Source organism: Ambystoma mexicanum, chromosome 6q (genome assembly GCF_040938575.1).
Source record: "Ambystoma mexicanum isolate Mex_15411 chromosome 6q, UKY_AmexF1_1, whole genome shotgun sequence".
NCBI lineage: Eukaryota > Metazoa > Chordata > Amphibia > Caudata > Ambystomatidae > Ambystoma > Ambystoma mexicanum.
The window spans coordinates 1,088,592,813-1,088,609,458 of NC_090937.1; the positions used below are offsets into that span (position 1 = coordinate 1,088,592,813).

The window sequence follows — 16,646 nt, forward strand, 5'->3', positions numbered from 1 at the left end:
TTTTTAAAACATTTTATTAAACAGTTTTACAACTTGATTGAAAACATTTTGAATATCTTGACAGAGTGAACTTTAGAAGAGAAAATGTGAGCAAAGTCGGATGCAGACAGGGTAGAATTAAGAGTAATTAATCATAGAATTAATAGAGTAATCAGGAGAAGGAGGAAAAAGAAGCTGTGTTAAAGTTTGAAAGAGACATCTAGTATGGGTAGATTGGGTATGAAGATCTGAGAAATAAGCATGTTTAGCAGAAGTTAGGCAGCTACCGTAGAGGGCATGATAGGAGAAATAGGTAGAGTGATTAGATAAAGATCTTGTTTTAAGCCAACGCCTTTCCAGGCGGCGGAGGAGACTTTGCATAGCACGGAGATGAAAGGAAAGGCAAAGTTTATGAGTGGGCTGAAAAGCAGACAGAGAATAGAGTTGGTCGAGATTGGAGGAGAGAGATGATGAGAGAACAGATGCTGCTTCATCAGCACAGAGAAGAATAGTAGTACAGGTACTGTGAAAGTGCGAGAGTTGAAACTGCATAGATCGCAACGGAAAAATGTTTTTTGGCGGAAGAGTAGGAAAGGAGATCTGAGGAATAGAGAACAGAAGTGATACAGAAAGTAACCTGTGATCATATAAGTAAACATGTAAAGCACATACAGAGGAAGCAGTAAAAGTGGAGAGAAAGATTACATCTAGTGAAGAAGCAGAGATGTGAGGAGGAGTAGGAAGAAGTGAGAGCATGTGGCAATCGAAAATGGAGAGAAACAGAGAAGCTGAGTGAGTGGAAGATAAATGAAGATTGAAGTAGCACAAGAGGAGTAAGACTAGGCAAGATGTGGAAAAGAAGAACATCAATGTCGTCACAAGGAGCCAAGTGGGCCAGGGGGACGATAGATAAGAAAAGAAATCATGAGGACTAGTAAAGATTGTATAGATACATTTAAAAAGGAAGATGGTGCCGGGGCCCCTGCTGGGCAACTCCGGCCGTGTCACTTGTTGGCCTGGGTCACCCCATGCCATGAGGATGCCCATGTGAACATGGGCGGACAGGGTGTGTGTTAAGTTTATATATGCTATGTTATGAGTATGGAACTTTACCCACTCATTATTCTGTATGAAGAATTCTGTCCGGTATGTTCCATTTAGAGTGTTTTTGTTTGAGGCAGGCAGTTTGAGAGAATAAGCTGTGCCACAGGGTTGTGTCTGCTGCCTGTCGTGTTTGTCATGATGCCCGCTCCCAGGGAGCCGGTTCAAGCCCTGCGTCCCCGAAAGCGGACATCCAGTCCCCAAGGAAGGACCCAGGAACCCCATATAGGGGCCCTTTGGACAGTGTCCTGGCGCCTATGGCGCCAGGCTCATAAAAGACATCAGTCCTGGCGCCAGGCTCATTATGGAAGTGCTTGGGTGCACTTACCTGATGCAGACCATGCTGCAGGATCCCAGCCTCCTTGAGGCCTGAAAGGAACTACTTTACCTGTGGGACTAATTTACCATCCGGGCGTGGTCGGGGAAGGATACATACCTGGAACTTCTTCCAAGGCTATTTAAACCCCACCCGAACAGCCACACGTGCTTCGCGTTGTTCTGATTCTAGCAGCTGGACTCTCACCGTGTCGGTTCCTTCATCCTGACTTCTGCCAGGCCTGCCAGCATCCTGGATCACCTGCAAAGGAAGAGAAGAAGAGAACAGAAGAAGGAAAAGTCCTTACCTGCTAAATCCGCATCCCAGAGACATCTCGCCGACAATCCAGAAAAGGAAGACTTTTATGTAAAAGCTCATCGCGTCGATCGCTGCAGCGCCGCATTCCACTCACCTTTACAGGGCGCCTCCATGTTCAGCAGCGATCATCCGGATTCGCAGTCACGCCCCAGCGCCTAGGGAGAAAAAGACCAGAACAAAAAGGTGAGAGAGAGAAGGGAATAAGGAAAGCTAAATCTCCATGTTAAGACTTACCTGTTGATTCATTCCCTCTTCAATTCGGGTCCGCGCCGCATCCTGGCATTTCCGGACCCCGGCCCCTAAGGGGAAAAAGAGACATCAGCGTTAATGAGCGAATGAAAAGACATTACCAAAAAACGCTCATTAAAGACTTACCTGATTTCTGCAAGGATTTCACCTCTCATCTCTGGTCGGTGCCTGTTCCCGGGCATTCCGTACCCCGTCCCCTATGGGGAAAAAGACACTAGCATTAGTACATTAATGCATGGACACAAGGGGAACCTCTTATCAAAAAACTTGGAAGTCAAGCAAGTTTGGTTCTCACCAATCCGAAAATCCAGTGAAGTAACTGGATACCAACGCGCTCCTGCATCAGAAGCAGGATGGAGAGCTCGTCCTTCCAGACCCTAAGGTGAGACGCTACGAGGAATCACAGAAGGGTTTCGAGGAGGGTGAGAGGGGAAAGTGGGAGGCTGATTGCATTACCCCGCAGACAGTTAATCCCCTATTTTCGCCTACAGAAGGATACTTCTGCGAGCCAGACAAGCCAGATTTGGGGGCCTGGTCCAGTCCGTCTTCCGAACCCTGCGCATCACCTTAGAAGAGGTCACAACAGCGCGAACCAGGCCAGCGCCTCCGTGGGAGTCAGGTGAGCGTTAGTGTTTTCACTTCAATAAACCCATTAACTTTGAATGAGCAGTGGCTGTTTATTCAACATTGGCGACGAGGATCAACCCACTGCTTCTCCGACCGCATCACATTACTTTCCTGGACACAGCGCCTCCCTCCCAGCAGCCTGGACACCAGAACATGAAAACAGCACACAGCTGATCAAACAGAAACGGCTCCCCGTCTTGCCGCTCCTCCCAGTGATGGGAGTTTGAGCGGCGCCCTTTCCCCAGCACAGCTGACAGCATCACAGGCAGCAGGCGCAGGGCTGCGAGCCCTTCAGGTCAGATTGGGAGGGGAAGGGGAAGGGAATCTTATCCGTGTGCGCAGAGTATGTAAGGGATTGTTATGTTCATGTCCCACGTATTCCACAGCACAAATCACGACTGGTATCAGTTATATATTTCAATAGGTTTATTTCATAATGGAGAGTTCCCTTGTAGCCACGGCGGCTCCGATGTCGTTCTCTCGCTGTAGCTCGAATCTCGAGCCACACAGACAACGTCATCTGGAACCCGAGCTGGCAAGGGTTCTACATGGTGATGCAATCACCAAGTTACTACATAACATCTCCCCCCCTTATAATTAACACAGTAACTAACCATTCTTATATAACAAAGGAAAAAAAAAAAAAAGAGAAAAGAAAAAAAAACTATTAACAAAACATTCAAAACATCAGGCTGCACCATTCAAGATAAAAGGATACACATCGTCTCTGCTTTCCTGGGTACACGCTGGCCTCTTGTAAAAGGTTATTAATAATACATGAAATCTTTTTTAAAATATGGTGCTCTGCTCCTGGTTTTCGCCAAACATGTATAGTCCTTCCTCACTTCTGTACCATTGGCGTGTTTGTTTGTCAACTCCTCTTCACTCTTGTTGGCGTGTTTGTTTGTCAACTCTTCTTCACTTTTGTTGACATCACGCCACACCACTCTTTTAACATTGTCTAGAGTTCGCTTTACCTCTCCATCGATTTTGACCACATCATCACATGACCACCGATTTCCATCTTCTAATATTACGGATTTCCCGGAACAACTCACTACCATCTGTGGGTCACGATATTTGGATTCTCCCTTCACGACTTTTCTGGGTTCTTTCACTCTCACCCAATCACCTTCTTTTATGGTATTTTCTTTCACACTCTTCTGTCTGTCATAATATTTCTTATACTTTGCTTGTTTGTCTTTTACTCTCTCCACCACAGCTTCCATGTCCACAACTCTGTTGTTTCTTCTTGTTAACCAAGCTGGTCTCAGTCTGTTGGTAGCCACTCTTCCCCTCATCATTGTGAATGGTTCTACTTCTGTTGTGGAATGTGGCGTGACTTTATATGTGAGCAATGCTTCTTTAAGAGTCTCTCTCCAGGGAATGTTGTTTGCAACTGCTAATTGAATCGTGTCTTTGATAAATCTATTCATTCTCTCAACCAGACCATTAGCCATAGGGTGGTATAAAGAAGTATGTCTAATTGCTCTTTCCTTGAGAAAATCTTGTACATCATTTGCCATGAATTGTGCTCCATTATCTGATACCAACTCCTGAGGCTCTCCTTCCCTGTCAAATATTTCTTCCAGAAATCTCTTGACTTTTATTGCCGACATAGACTCCTCTACAATGCCACATTCAACCCACTTAGAGGTATAGTCAACCAACACTATGATGTAAATCTTATGTGGCTCCAATATTTCAAATGGTCCTGAAATATCGATGGCTAACTTTGTCCATACCGATACTGGTATTTCTATGGGTTGCAAAGGTGTGGCTCTGACAACTTTTCCTTTGTCACTCACCGCACATGCGGAGCATTCCTTCACCATGTTTTCTAACTCATTCCACATCCTGGGCCACCAATACAACTCTCTCACTCTTCTTTTAGTGAGATTTCTCCCTATATGTCCTTCATGTGCTATTTGCATGATCCTCTCTCTCAAACTCGTGGGTGGTACAATGCGATCACCCCGATATATGCAGGCCTCATTGCATGACATTTCCTCCTTCTTACCTTCCCATGGCACTATCCGTTCAGGAACCTCCTTCCAGCCACTCGCTATTGCTAACCTCAATTGTTCCTGTTCCTCATCTACCTTGACAGCTTCCATCCAATCATCCCTAGTGAAACCAGGATGTATTTGTGCAATGACACTGTCCATTTCTACCTCATTTTTATCATTACTTTCATCACTTGAGGAGCATGGCAAACGGGACAAGCAATCTGCAACCACATTACTCCTACCTGGAGTATATTTGATAAAAAAATTGTACTGCATTATGACGAGAATCCACCTTCTTATGCGTGGGAGATGTTAAATGTGGGTTTCTTGGATTCAGGATATGAATCAACGGCTTATGGTCAGTCCTAACTTCAATGGGAATACCCCATATCAACCCCTTAAAATGTTCTAAAATCCACATAATAGCCAAAGCTTCTTTTTCTATAGTAGAATAATTTTTCTCAGCATCTTTAAGTGTCCTAGAAGCAAAGGCAATAGGAACCATTTCCTCATTTTGAACCTGTTCAAGTACACCTCCCAGGCCTGAATTGCTCGCGTCTACAGATATAACAGTTTTGGCACTAAAATCAAACATTTTCAGAGCAGGTGCTCTGTTAATCAGTTCTTTGATTGTTTCTAATTCTTTCTCACACTCCATAGACCATCCAAACTTCACATTCTTCTTCATCAGGTTCCTCATATGTATCGTTTTGTCTGTATAGTGATCAATGAACTTCGCATAATACTCTGTTAAGCCCAACAAACTCCTCTATTGATCTTTGTTGGACGACTCAGGAATTCTCAGTATGGTATCCACCAAAGCTTCTTTAGGTTTAATCCCATCAGCATCAATACAATGTCCCAAATAAGTCACTTCATTTTTTTTTACTTTGCATTTCTCAATCTTCAATGTAAGACCTCTCTGTTGTAGTATTTGCAGAACTCCAAGAAGTTTAGCATCATGATCCTCTTCGGTCATGGCTGATATTAAAATGTCATCTTGAAAATAGTACACTCCTGGTAAACCTTCAAATAGATGTTGCATTAATCTCTGAAAAACAGCAGCCGCCGACGCTAGGCCAAATGGCATCCTTTTAAAACGAAACGCCCCTAACGGTGTTATAAATGACGTGAGATGTCTGGAGTTCTCATCTAGTTCAACCTGATGGTATGCTGATGATAAATCAAGTGTGGAAAAATATTTGGCTGGCTCCATAGTGGTGAGCATTTCTCCAATATTTGGCAGGGGATGTCGATCTATCCATATATTGTTGTTCAAATCTCTTAAATCTACACACATCCTAATGTCCCCCCCTTGTTTTCTTACAATCACGATGGGCGACAACCACTCTGAGCTTTCAATCGGTTCAATGATATCTTGAGAACACAATTTTTCTAATTCTCTCCTCAAAGAATCCCGTGTTCCAAATGGTATGTTCCTCAATTTATGCACTACAGGTTTTGCTCCTCTTTTCAAAATAATACGATGTTTAAATCCTCTGAGGATCCCAATCTTCTCATTGAATACCTCTGGAAATCTCTGAACTAAACCATCGGGGGAATCACAGCATTTATCCAAAACGCTCAAAATAGGCTTAATTTCTCCCGGGTGAATCCTAATCCTTAGTGCTGCTTGTTCCCACCAACCAACTATTGCAAAGCCTTTCAGTGCCACATACAACTTGCAATAGGTATGTCTCCCTTCAAAGGATAACTGTACCCAAACATAGCCAACAATGTCAATAGGGGATTTGCCATACCCTGTCGCCTTGACGCTTGTCATATGTAGATCTTCCATCTTCTTATTCAAAATTCCCTCAAACGTATCTTTGTCAATTATGGTGTACGGAGATCCTGTATCGACCATAATTTGTATGGTCACTCCATCCACTTTCATTGGTACCCACGGACCCACCACTCTTCCACTGGACGAAAGAGCCAAAATTTGCATTGCTTCTCCAAATTCATCAGAAATTGCAACCACTCCGTCTTGCTGCTGATTCTCTTCCACCGTTCTCACTCCAGATGTAGTTTTCCTACTGTTAAATCTTTGACCTCTATAATTACTCCCACGCATGAAATACCTTCCCCTTGCTCTGATGCTTCTGCACATCTTCCCGTAGTGTCCCACTTGACCACACTTAAAACATTCTGCACCCACAGCCGGACAGTCCTTTTCTGAATTAACATGTTTAAACCATCCACACTTATCACAGTTTGCTTGATATCTTGAAACGTTACCTCTATTTTGCCATGAGCCCGTACCCTTATCCAATCTCACTATTTTCTTTACCATAGCAATCAATGACTCCTCATTTTTCTCTGAGTTCTCAGACTGCACAGTTTGAACAGTACACTTATCAAATGACTCTTGTTTATTTTGCACTTCACGCATGCATTTATCTCCCAGTTCAATGGATCTTGCTATCTCCAATGTTTGCTCCAACGTTGGATTTTTCGCCTGCCACAGTCTCTGCTGTATCTTTGGATCAGCCACATGCAGAACTATCTGATCTCTTAGATACTCATTAGCTATACCAGAAAAATCACATGTCGCAATGAGACCTCTCAATGCTGCCACATACACATCAATCGACTCATTTTTGAGTTGTTTCCTGGAAAAAAAAATCGATATCTTTCTAGAACAACATTAGTCTTATTTCCAAAGTGTTTGTTCAATTTAGTTAATGCCACCTCATACTTCCTGGAACTGGTCGTGGCATCACTTGAACTACCACCAGAGTCAGCATCCCCAGGTAATGTCCTGAAAATCCTCAATGCTTCTGTACCTATGCAGTTCAACAATGTAGCTTCCTTCAAGTCATCACTGAACTTTGCACCACCTACAGCTCATATAGACTTGAAAATTATTCAACCATTGTTCCCACGACAACACAGGATTTCCTGGATGAGATAAAAACTTTTCCGGAGCCGGTATACTCTGCATTGTCTCTTATGTTTTTTTTTTTTTGTTCTTGCTCTCTTGTGTCTGTGCTCTCCCTTTATTCTTTATTGCATCTGTTGATTTTGTTCACTCAGCTGACTTGTGTTATACTTATAATTCTGCAGTTTTCAGTTTATGTCTACTTGGATTGTTTCAGTTCTGGGCTTATAAACCTCTCGTGCAGGTTGCACTGTAGTTGCTGCTGTTTGGTAACACTATGCTACTGGTGTAACAGTTTTGTCAGTTTCACTGTGACGAATACTTCAACAGCGCTCCTTTCGTAATGTTTATGTTCGCTGTTCGTAGTACGAAACACCCGTTCCGTAAACAATCGTGTTTTTTTTTTTTTTTTCTCAAGATGGTGGCACGCAAAGCACGTTATTTTGGGTGCTTTACTCGAAGAGCGTGACACATGTCATCACGCTGCTCTTCATGGCCGCTCCACTGTCTACTGTGGTACCGCGCGCTCACTTCAAATCATGCAGTAGTCTCCTGCGGTGCCTCGCGCTCACTTCAAAACATGCGGCAAGTCAGCATCCGTTTTTTAAGTTTCATGAAGTCTAAATTCATCGCAGTTAGCTGTACGGCAATTATACGTGTAGCTACTGTACCTCACTTTAGTTCCTCAATCGATGATCCTATCTGTCGTTCCAGTGTCTTCCTCTTATGGGAACTCTCCCCAACACGGAACGATCATCCCATCCTCGTCGCCACTTGTTATGTTCATGTCCCACGTATTCCACAGCACAAATCACGACTGGTATCAGTTATATATTTCAATAGGTTTATTTCATAATGGAGAGTTCCCTTGTAGCCACGGCGGCTCCGATGTCGTTCTCTCGCTGTAGCTCGAATCTCGAGCCACACAGACAACGTCATCTGGAACCCGAGCTGGCAAGGGTTCTACATGGTGATGCAATCACCAAGTTACTACATAACAGGGATGTACTTTCACAGACTGGACTTATACATTGTATTTCAGTAATCAAGAGTCTGTGCATATACAGTACTAGACTCTTGTTTAATTTTGAACTGAGCCTGAATCTCCATGTACCACTAAACAATGAATGCTTTCCTGAACACTCCATACTCTGTCTAAGGAAGAAGCCTGGACTGCTGGAGAGGCCCATTGTGATGTCACAAGACTCGCCACTGTGACACATAATAATATTAGAAACTTGGAACATTCCATTTCACAAATTCATTCACAGTAACCTCAGGGCAGCTAATCAAACTTCAGATAAATCCATTCTGCAAGCACACAGAATACTCCCGGCCCTCTGCTCACCTGCAAACTGTCCTATCTGCACCCCTCACCTGGAACAGACGAAATGGCAGCAGCAATACCGCCGCCAGCTCCGTTTCTCTCCGAACCCGGTCGCCCTCTGCTGTTATGGGATAGATGGATCAAAACCTTTGAAAACTATCTGGTGGCCATAGGTGGCGACAGGTATAGCTCCGGGAGAAAAAAGGCACTCCTTTTTCACAATCTTGGAACAGAGGGTCGCATAGTGTTTGATGGCCTCACACAAACCCATGAGGAAGGTATTGGTGAAGGCGACGAATACCTTATAGCCATCCAAAAAATGGCAGGACACTGAGCCAAAAAAGAACATTACATTTGAAAGGCATAAGTTCTTTCAACGTACCCAGGATAGTGCGGAGTCGGTCGAATCCTACGTGGCTTCACTCAGGACACTGAGTCACACATGCGAGTTTGGAGAACTGATTCTCTCATTAGAGACCAACTAGTGCGTTGCACGAATAGCTCCAGAGTACAAGAGAAACTACTGGCCAAGGATGTCTCGCTGGAGCAAGCTGTAGAATTAACACGTAGTATTGAACAGACGTCCCAGTACATGAGAGAGATGAAAATTGACAAGCAACAATCACAAGGCTTGGCACAAGGAGTGTGTGCTGTTCAACAAAAGAAGAAAACACCCAACAAAAAGGAGTGGTGGATTCAGAAGTGCACAAGGTTCGGCAATTCAAGACACATGGCAAATTGTCCTACATGCCCAGCGAGATTCGCAGAGTGCTACAAATGCAAGAAGAGAGGGCACTTCGCAAATGTGTGCAGGGAATCCTCCATTAATGCTATTGAGCAAAGGGATCCTGCATCTGCTAGTCATAGTCATACATCGGGCAGAACAATTAATGAAGCTCCCATTCAGGAAAACAGTGCTCGCCACATATTCCACATTTATGCAGTATCCGACGACAGTAAGGGTCCTATTGATCAATTCGAAATAGATGGCTGCAACATTGAAATGAAAGTAGACTCAGTCTCCCCTTGGACAATAATATCCCTGGATACGTTCAAGAACGTTCTAGGGAAGAAATGCAGCACATTATCCCAAACAGGAGTAAAACCATGTGGATATGGAGAGTCATCTATTGCCATGGTTGGAGAATTCCAATCAAGAGTAGCATACAAAGGGAGAGCTTGTATGGCCAAGATCTTGGTAGCGAAAAAGGGCACATCGTTATGGGGGTGGGATGAGCAAAGAGAACTTGGTGTCTGCATTCAAGCTAATGCCAGTGAACCAGTGACAATTGCTGAGATTGAAGACAAGTGGAAAAAGGAATTCCCGGAAGTTTTCACATCCAATCTAGGAAAGTTATCCAACTTTGAACATGATATAAAGCTAAAACTAAATTCCAGACCCGTTGTTCACAAGGTGAGACCAGTTCCACTCAAACTATGACAACAACTGAGTGAAGAACTTGATAATCTGATGCAGAAAGGGGTGATAGAACGCATCGAAGGGACAGAATGGCTTTCTCCTGTTGTTCTAGTGGCAAAAAGCAATGGAAATTTAAGGCTGTGTGTCGATCTGAGGGACTTGAATAAGAACATCTTCATTGAGAGGCATCCACTACCCATCATCTCAGAGACTCTAGCCACATTGGGAGAACCCAGTTGGCTCTCAGTAATTGACTTATCTGCTGCATACCATCAAGTTCCACTGTCAGAACAATGCCAACATGTTACCGCTTTTGTAACACCTCTGGGCACCTTTAAGTACTTACGGATGCCTTTTGGGTTGGCATCTGCCGCATCAGTTTTCCAAAGGGTGATGGAAGAAGTATTAAAGGGGCTCAAGAATGTGGCAGTTTTTCAAGACGATATCCTAGTGTATGCTGAGTCTGAGGTTGAGCATGATTGTATATTGAGAAATGTACTGCAAAGGTTAAAGTCAGCTGGTCTCACACTGCAGAAGGAAAAGTGTTGCATTTCTCTTAGAGAAGTTGAATACTTAGGTCATAAGGTTTCAAGTCAAGGAATATCTCCAAAAGTTAAGCTAGTAGAGAATATTTGTGGTGTTCCTGCTCCGACAGACAAAGATCAACTTAGATCCTTTATGGGCATGGCCGAATATTACCACAAGTTTGTGGAAAAGTTTGCAACCATTTCCTCACCATTGAGTAATTTGCTAAAGAAAGGGGTGTCTTAATTGGACAACAGCATGTCAGGAAGCATTTAACACCATATAAGAGAGTATATCGAAAGCACCCTCCCTAGGCAGTTTCATTAGTGGTAGAAAGACAGTTCTCTCAGTTGATGCGAGCCTGACTGGGTTGGGTGCCATATTGTGTCAAGTAGATTCAGGTAAGGAGGTTCATACGATTGCATTTGCTTCCAGACCATTAAAGGGAGCCGAGTGCAATGATTCGGTAATAAGCTTTGGCCGTTTATTGGGCCATTTTACACTTTAAGTATTTTCTATGGGGGCAGGAGTTCCTGATTAAATCAGACCATAAACCACTGGTACAACTACTAGGTAGTTGTAATTGGGCAAAAGGCTCGCCCAGGATTGCGAGATGGATGATTGGGCTGCAAGGTTACAATTTTACACTCAGTTACATTCCAGGCAAAGACAATGTAGTTGCTGACTGTCTGTCCAGGCTTCCTTTGGATCAGGTGGGACTAGTTCCCAGCATAGAGAATGAGGAGGATTTGTGCATCTCGAATATCACAGAGAATGCTGTGGGGAAAGGAGAGTGGAGTGAAGCTGATCTAAAGGATTTGTGTCTTTCCAGAGTGAAGGAGTGGACTAGGTTGGGATGGCCCAGGAAGGAGTCTCTAGATAGAAACTTTGATCGATTCTATGAAATTAGGGTAGAATTAAATTTGTCTGAGAATGGTGAGATATTGAGAAGAGGATGCAAGATTATTCCCCCTGTAAGTATTAGAGCTCGCTTGGTTGACCTAGCTCATCAGGGCCATCTGGGCATAAGTGGTACCAAGAGGTTGGTGTGACAGTCATATTGGTGGCCAGGGATGGACAGCATGGTTGAGAAGAAAGTTAGAGACTGTAGGGAATGTAGAAATGCTGATAAAAGTAAAGTTGTCCGAGAAGTTCCACTCAGTCCAGTTAAAGTTCCTAGTGAACCCTGGAAAAAACTTGCAGTGGACATCATTGGCCCTATCCAAGGTCTGGGGGATGGTTTCAGATTCATGGTGGTACTAATGGACTACCACACCAAGTGGTTAGAGTGTAAGGCATTAAGAGAGGCTACCACCAACGAATTGATCATGTTTTTTGAGGAGCTATTTTACAAAGAAGGGTTTCCCACAGAAATTATAACAGATAACGGAGTGCAGTTCTGTTCACAAAGAATGAAGGAGTTCTTACAGTGCTATGAGATCAAGCATTCCAGGACTGCTCTGTATCATCCTAGGGCAAATGGCATGGTTGAAAGGGCCAATAGATTCATTAAAGGTGGCATTCAATTGGCACTAAATTTGGGTATTGATTGGTCTAGGTTGTTGAGGGAAATGGTGTGGAGTTATTGTATCACACCACATTCCACCACTAAGGTTTCACCATTTGTCTCACTTAAAGGGAGACAACCTGCCTCCAAAGTATGCCCAGGATGGTTAGGATTGGCTGGATGTGTGAAAGTAGATAGGAAGAAGATAATGACTTTGATATGTGAGGCCCAAGATGTATATAAACAAAGGTTTGACTCCACATTTCATGTTAAAGAAGTGGGATTGGTGGAAGGAGACATAGTTCTCAAAGAATCCTCGCTTTGGTGTAAAATGTTCTGAAAGCAAGTTTTAAAGTCCGAGAAAAATAGTAACCATTCGAGGCAATGTGGCTATACTCAATGGTGGTGAATGTTGGTCTATTTCTAGGCTTGTCAAAAGCACTTTAGATTCTATAGTCGACGAAGGCAACATGGAGGGTTTTGTCGAGGGTGGCGAGTCAACTGATAAGATGAAGGAAATTCACAAAGGACATTACATTCAGAGGAAAACAACATGAGAGATATAACTAAATCAAATGAAGGACACTCGAAAGATCTGAATCTCAGCATTGATAGACAAGTTAGGAGAACAAAGAAATTTCCGGATCGATATAAGGATTTTTATTTGGAGTAAAGTGCCTGGTACTTTGTCCTGTGTAACATGCAAGGGGGGGAAGGTGTGTTAAGTTTATATATGCTATGTTATGAGTATGGAACTTTACCCACTCATTATTCTGTATGAAGAATTCTGTCAGGTATGTTCCATTTAGAGTGTTTTCGTTTGAGGCAGGCAGTTTGAGAGCATCAGCTGTGCCACAGGGTTGTGTCTGCTGCCTGTCGTGTTTTCACTTCAATAAACCCATTAACTTTGAATGAGCAGTGGCTGTTTATTCAACAGTGTCCCCTGTCCTACGTTGTTTGCTGGGTGCCCCCAGCGTCACTGTCGTGCCAGTGATCCAGAAACCATACAGTGCCCTCTATGGTCCACTCAGCTGCGTGATCGCAGCATGCCCAGTTATCCGGGTGATCCCGGCAACTCTATGTCCTGCTCCAGTGCCCCGGAACCAGGATATAACATTGGCGACGAGGGAGTGTGTCCCGCAGTGTGTAGTGGAGTGTTGGCCACCATCAGGAAGGAGGAGGAGCCGGCCCGACGCCTTGGCTCTCCGGTGTTGTTTTTGCTGGGCCCTGCTGGGGTCTGAGTCGGGCTCAATGAGGAGCAGCAGCGTTAGCCGTGAGTATGTGGAGGTGGTGTTCGCCGCTGAAAAAGTGGATCTGGGATCCTCCCATCCTCCAGAGGAAAGAATGCGCTGAAACGCATGCCACGTTATGGACACCGGAGCGGTCAGCTGTGCTGCAGTGCTCTGGGGGAGGGGAGAAGGGGTGCTCACTCACTCCGTGGGTGAGCCAAAGGTGGGGGAGGCGAACGATCTGGTGAACCCCTGCCCCCACAAGCGGCATCATCAGCGAGGGGCCTGCCATGCTGCCGGGCCAACCAGCGCCGTAGGCCCTGTGCTAGCTGCACGGCTGGCAATGGAAATGCTCCCTGTCAGAGCTGCTTACAATTAATGGGGTGGCGCCCCATGTGTTCCCGGGCCCTCCGGCGGTGAAGACGATATTATTTCGGCCGCAGGATGAAAAAGGGGGGGGGGCATGGCCCACAAAGTCAGAGCTGTGGCGGTGAGAATTACAGAAGTCATAGTGACTCGTGCACGCAGCAAAGGAACACCGGGCCCACGACGGCCGCAACAGGGACAGTATCTTAGTTTGATGATTTGCGGGTGAAACAGGAGGAACTTGTGGCCCGTGGCAGCCCCGAAAAGGGGGCATGGCCCTGGCCCTAACTCGCTTGGGCCCATTGGTGGTGACTGAAAAGAAAAGAGGGAAGAATCGAGAGAGGAAGGGTTGCAGCTCTAACGAGTGCTTGTGCGCCCTCCTAGGCCTGCGGCTCAGACACCCTGCCACCACTGCCTCCCTGCCAGCCGCCCCATGTGGGAAGTGAAAGGCCCGTACACAGCCGCTGGTGCCCCTGCCCCCAATGGATATGGACTAGGCCGACGTGGCCCCTGGGCCTCCCCAGGTGCGGCTTTGCCGGCCCCTTGACTGCGGTGCGACTTTCCTGAACTAATACTGGCAAAGGCGTGAACTGGTTTCCCACAACTCCACAAGTGCAGAAGATGCACACCATAGACATCCTGATGAAGGCTGGGAGCCTGCAAACCTGGACTTGCTTAAAATGGCCCAGTCAATGGGCAATGTAAAGTTGTGAACATCCGTATGTGTGGAAGTGCTTTATGTGGTGCCAGAAGCTCTCATTGTTGCTGTTCAGTGGCCTTAGACCTCACTCACCCAGGTTAATAAAGGGTCCCTTGATAATGTGGTCACCTCCAACCCTGAATATGGGTATATGTTAAATGTGATCTCATGTATAACTGTCACAATGTAGATGTACATGTTTTGTGTTCGCACCTACTGTCCTGAGTGTTGAGACTTGCGATGTGTTTAGATGTCCAGTGAAGTCTATCATTTGTTTGTTCCCTATGGAAAAGGAGGAGTGTAATGGGTCACCCCATCCTGGAGCTTGGTATCTCCAAGGGGCTTGTGGCAGCAACCAAGTGATTGTATTCAATAAAAAGAATGAGCGGCCTCCCGCTTGTCAGTCTTGAAAAGCAACAGACTCCTGCCTGCTGTGTCATCCTTCCCAGCGAGGCGACATGCATAGTAGGCAGATGGCCTCCCATGTCAGGCCACACCACAAAACGGTGCCCCTGCTGGGTAACGCCATCTCTCATGGGGAACTGGATTAGCAGAGCCCCTGCTGGGCAACTCTGCTGGATGGTGTCCGTGCCCCTGCTGGGCAACTCTTGCCATGTCACTTGTTGGCCTGGGTGCCCCCGTGCCATGAGGATGCCCATGTGAATATGGGCGGACAGGGTGTCCCCTGTCCTACGTTGTTTGCTGGGTGCCCCCAGCATCACTGTCGTTCCAGTGATCCGGAAACCATAGGGTTCCCTCTATGGTCCACTCAGCTGCATGATCACAGCATGCCCTTTATCCGGGTGATCCCAACAACTCTTTGTCCTGCTCCGGTGCCCCAGAACCAGAACATAACACATGCCAAAGCACTGTAAATTACCCAGCCTCATCACTTTGTTGATAAAATCAACAAAAAAAGGTCAGCCTACCCAACCCTCACCAAGTGACATTCTATCACAGCACCAATCTAGGACTGGCAGGGCTGGACTATAGCTAGTTTGATTAGTTACTTCACTATGCAGCTTGTCGTTTTGACCATTGTTGCTGGATACATATTCTTTAAATTGCACAATTTGCATTACATTTTCAAAAAAAACTCCCCCTCGGGTACTATTCAGTCTGTCACAATAGGAATGAATTGCCATTTGCAACTGTGGGAGCCCGAGACAATTGTATGCCCCATTCTGACACAGCACAGCCCGCTTCTGGCAACGTCCTTAACTCCTCCCCTACGGGCTTGTATTTCCTGACCGGCCCTCACCTTTTAGGAACGAAAAAGTGCTGCATCCATGAAAGGCGTGGACAATCCCGGCCGCTCCTGGCCTTCCCATAGCGTATAAGGTCCTGGAAAATGTCCTGGAAAAGGACAGGCAGCGCGCGGGGACTCACGGCACAGTGGAGCAGTAACCCCAGCATAAAAGTCATGGCCAGCAGCAGCCAGATCCATTGCAACGGGACTGCCAGCGCCCTCAGGAGCATCACTCTGTCTGTTTCCCCCGCTGCTAATTTGAAGGCGGCCGCAGGACTTGTCCAGAGGGGCGGAGTCTAGGGAGGCGCGAGGGAGGGGTCGAAAGAGTTCTCGGGCTTCGCGAGACTACATTCGGTTTTTCGTAAGCAGGCAGGGCACGGGTCATAAGGCTCAAAAGTACGGATGTAATGGATGGTTTACGATCGTATGTCCAAGCGCTGAAAATAAAAGCAGAATATTGCTAAATCCATGCCTTCTTAGCAGGATCGTAGTACCAGGACCGGTTGTATGTAATATTTTGCAACCCATACCTTTCCATATCCCCCTGTCTTCGGCTCTTCTGGGGGGCGGGGCCCACCTTTTCGTCGCTGATTGGCTGCATTAACCTTAGCACCGCCCTGCTAGCCTGAGCACCGCTCCTCCGAGCTGTCGCAGAGTAAAGCAACAGTGGTGCAGCGAGAGTCCTCCGTTGTACACTACATCTTGTATTAAATGATAAACATTTTATCCTGAGAAAAAGCGTTGCATTAAATACCCGGCAGCCACTGACGAAGCCGTAAAGCTTTCTCTCAGAATAATAAACCGTGTTGAATCTATCCCCACAGGGAAGCGCAGCTTGAC

The 16,646-nt window shown here is 45.7% G+C and overlaps 1 protein-coding gene across 2 annotated transcripts in view; it reads right to left on the reverse strand.

Moving 5' to 3' along the window:
• The window catches only part of SRD5A3 (steroid 5 alpha-reductase 3), a 282,227-nt gene extending 266,097 nt beyond the window's left edge, over positions 1-16,130 (reverse strand). The window contains exon 1 of one of the 2 annotated variants that reach the window (XM_069631643.1): positions 15,819-16,130. In XM_069631643.1, the coding sequence (XP_069487744.1) occupies positions 15,819-16,036 (218 nt within the window). In that variant the 5' untranslated portion in view covers positions 16,037-16,130. The remainder of the gene's footprint in view (positions 1-15,818) is intronic. The other variant, XM_069631644.1, reaches the window with a different exon arrangement.
• Positions 16,131-16,646: the final 516 nt, after the last annotated feature.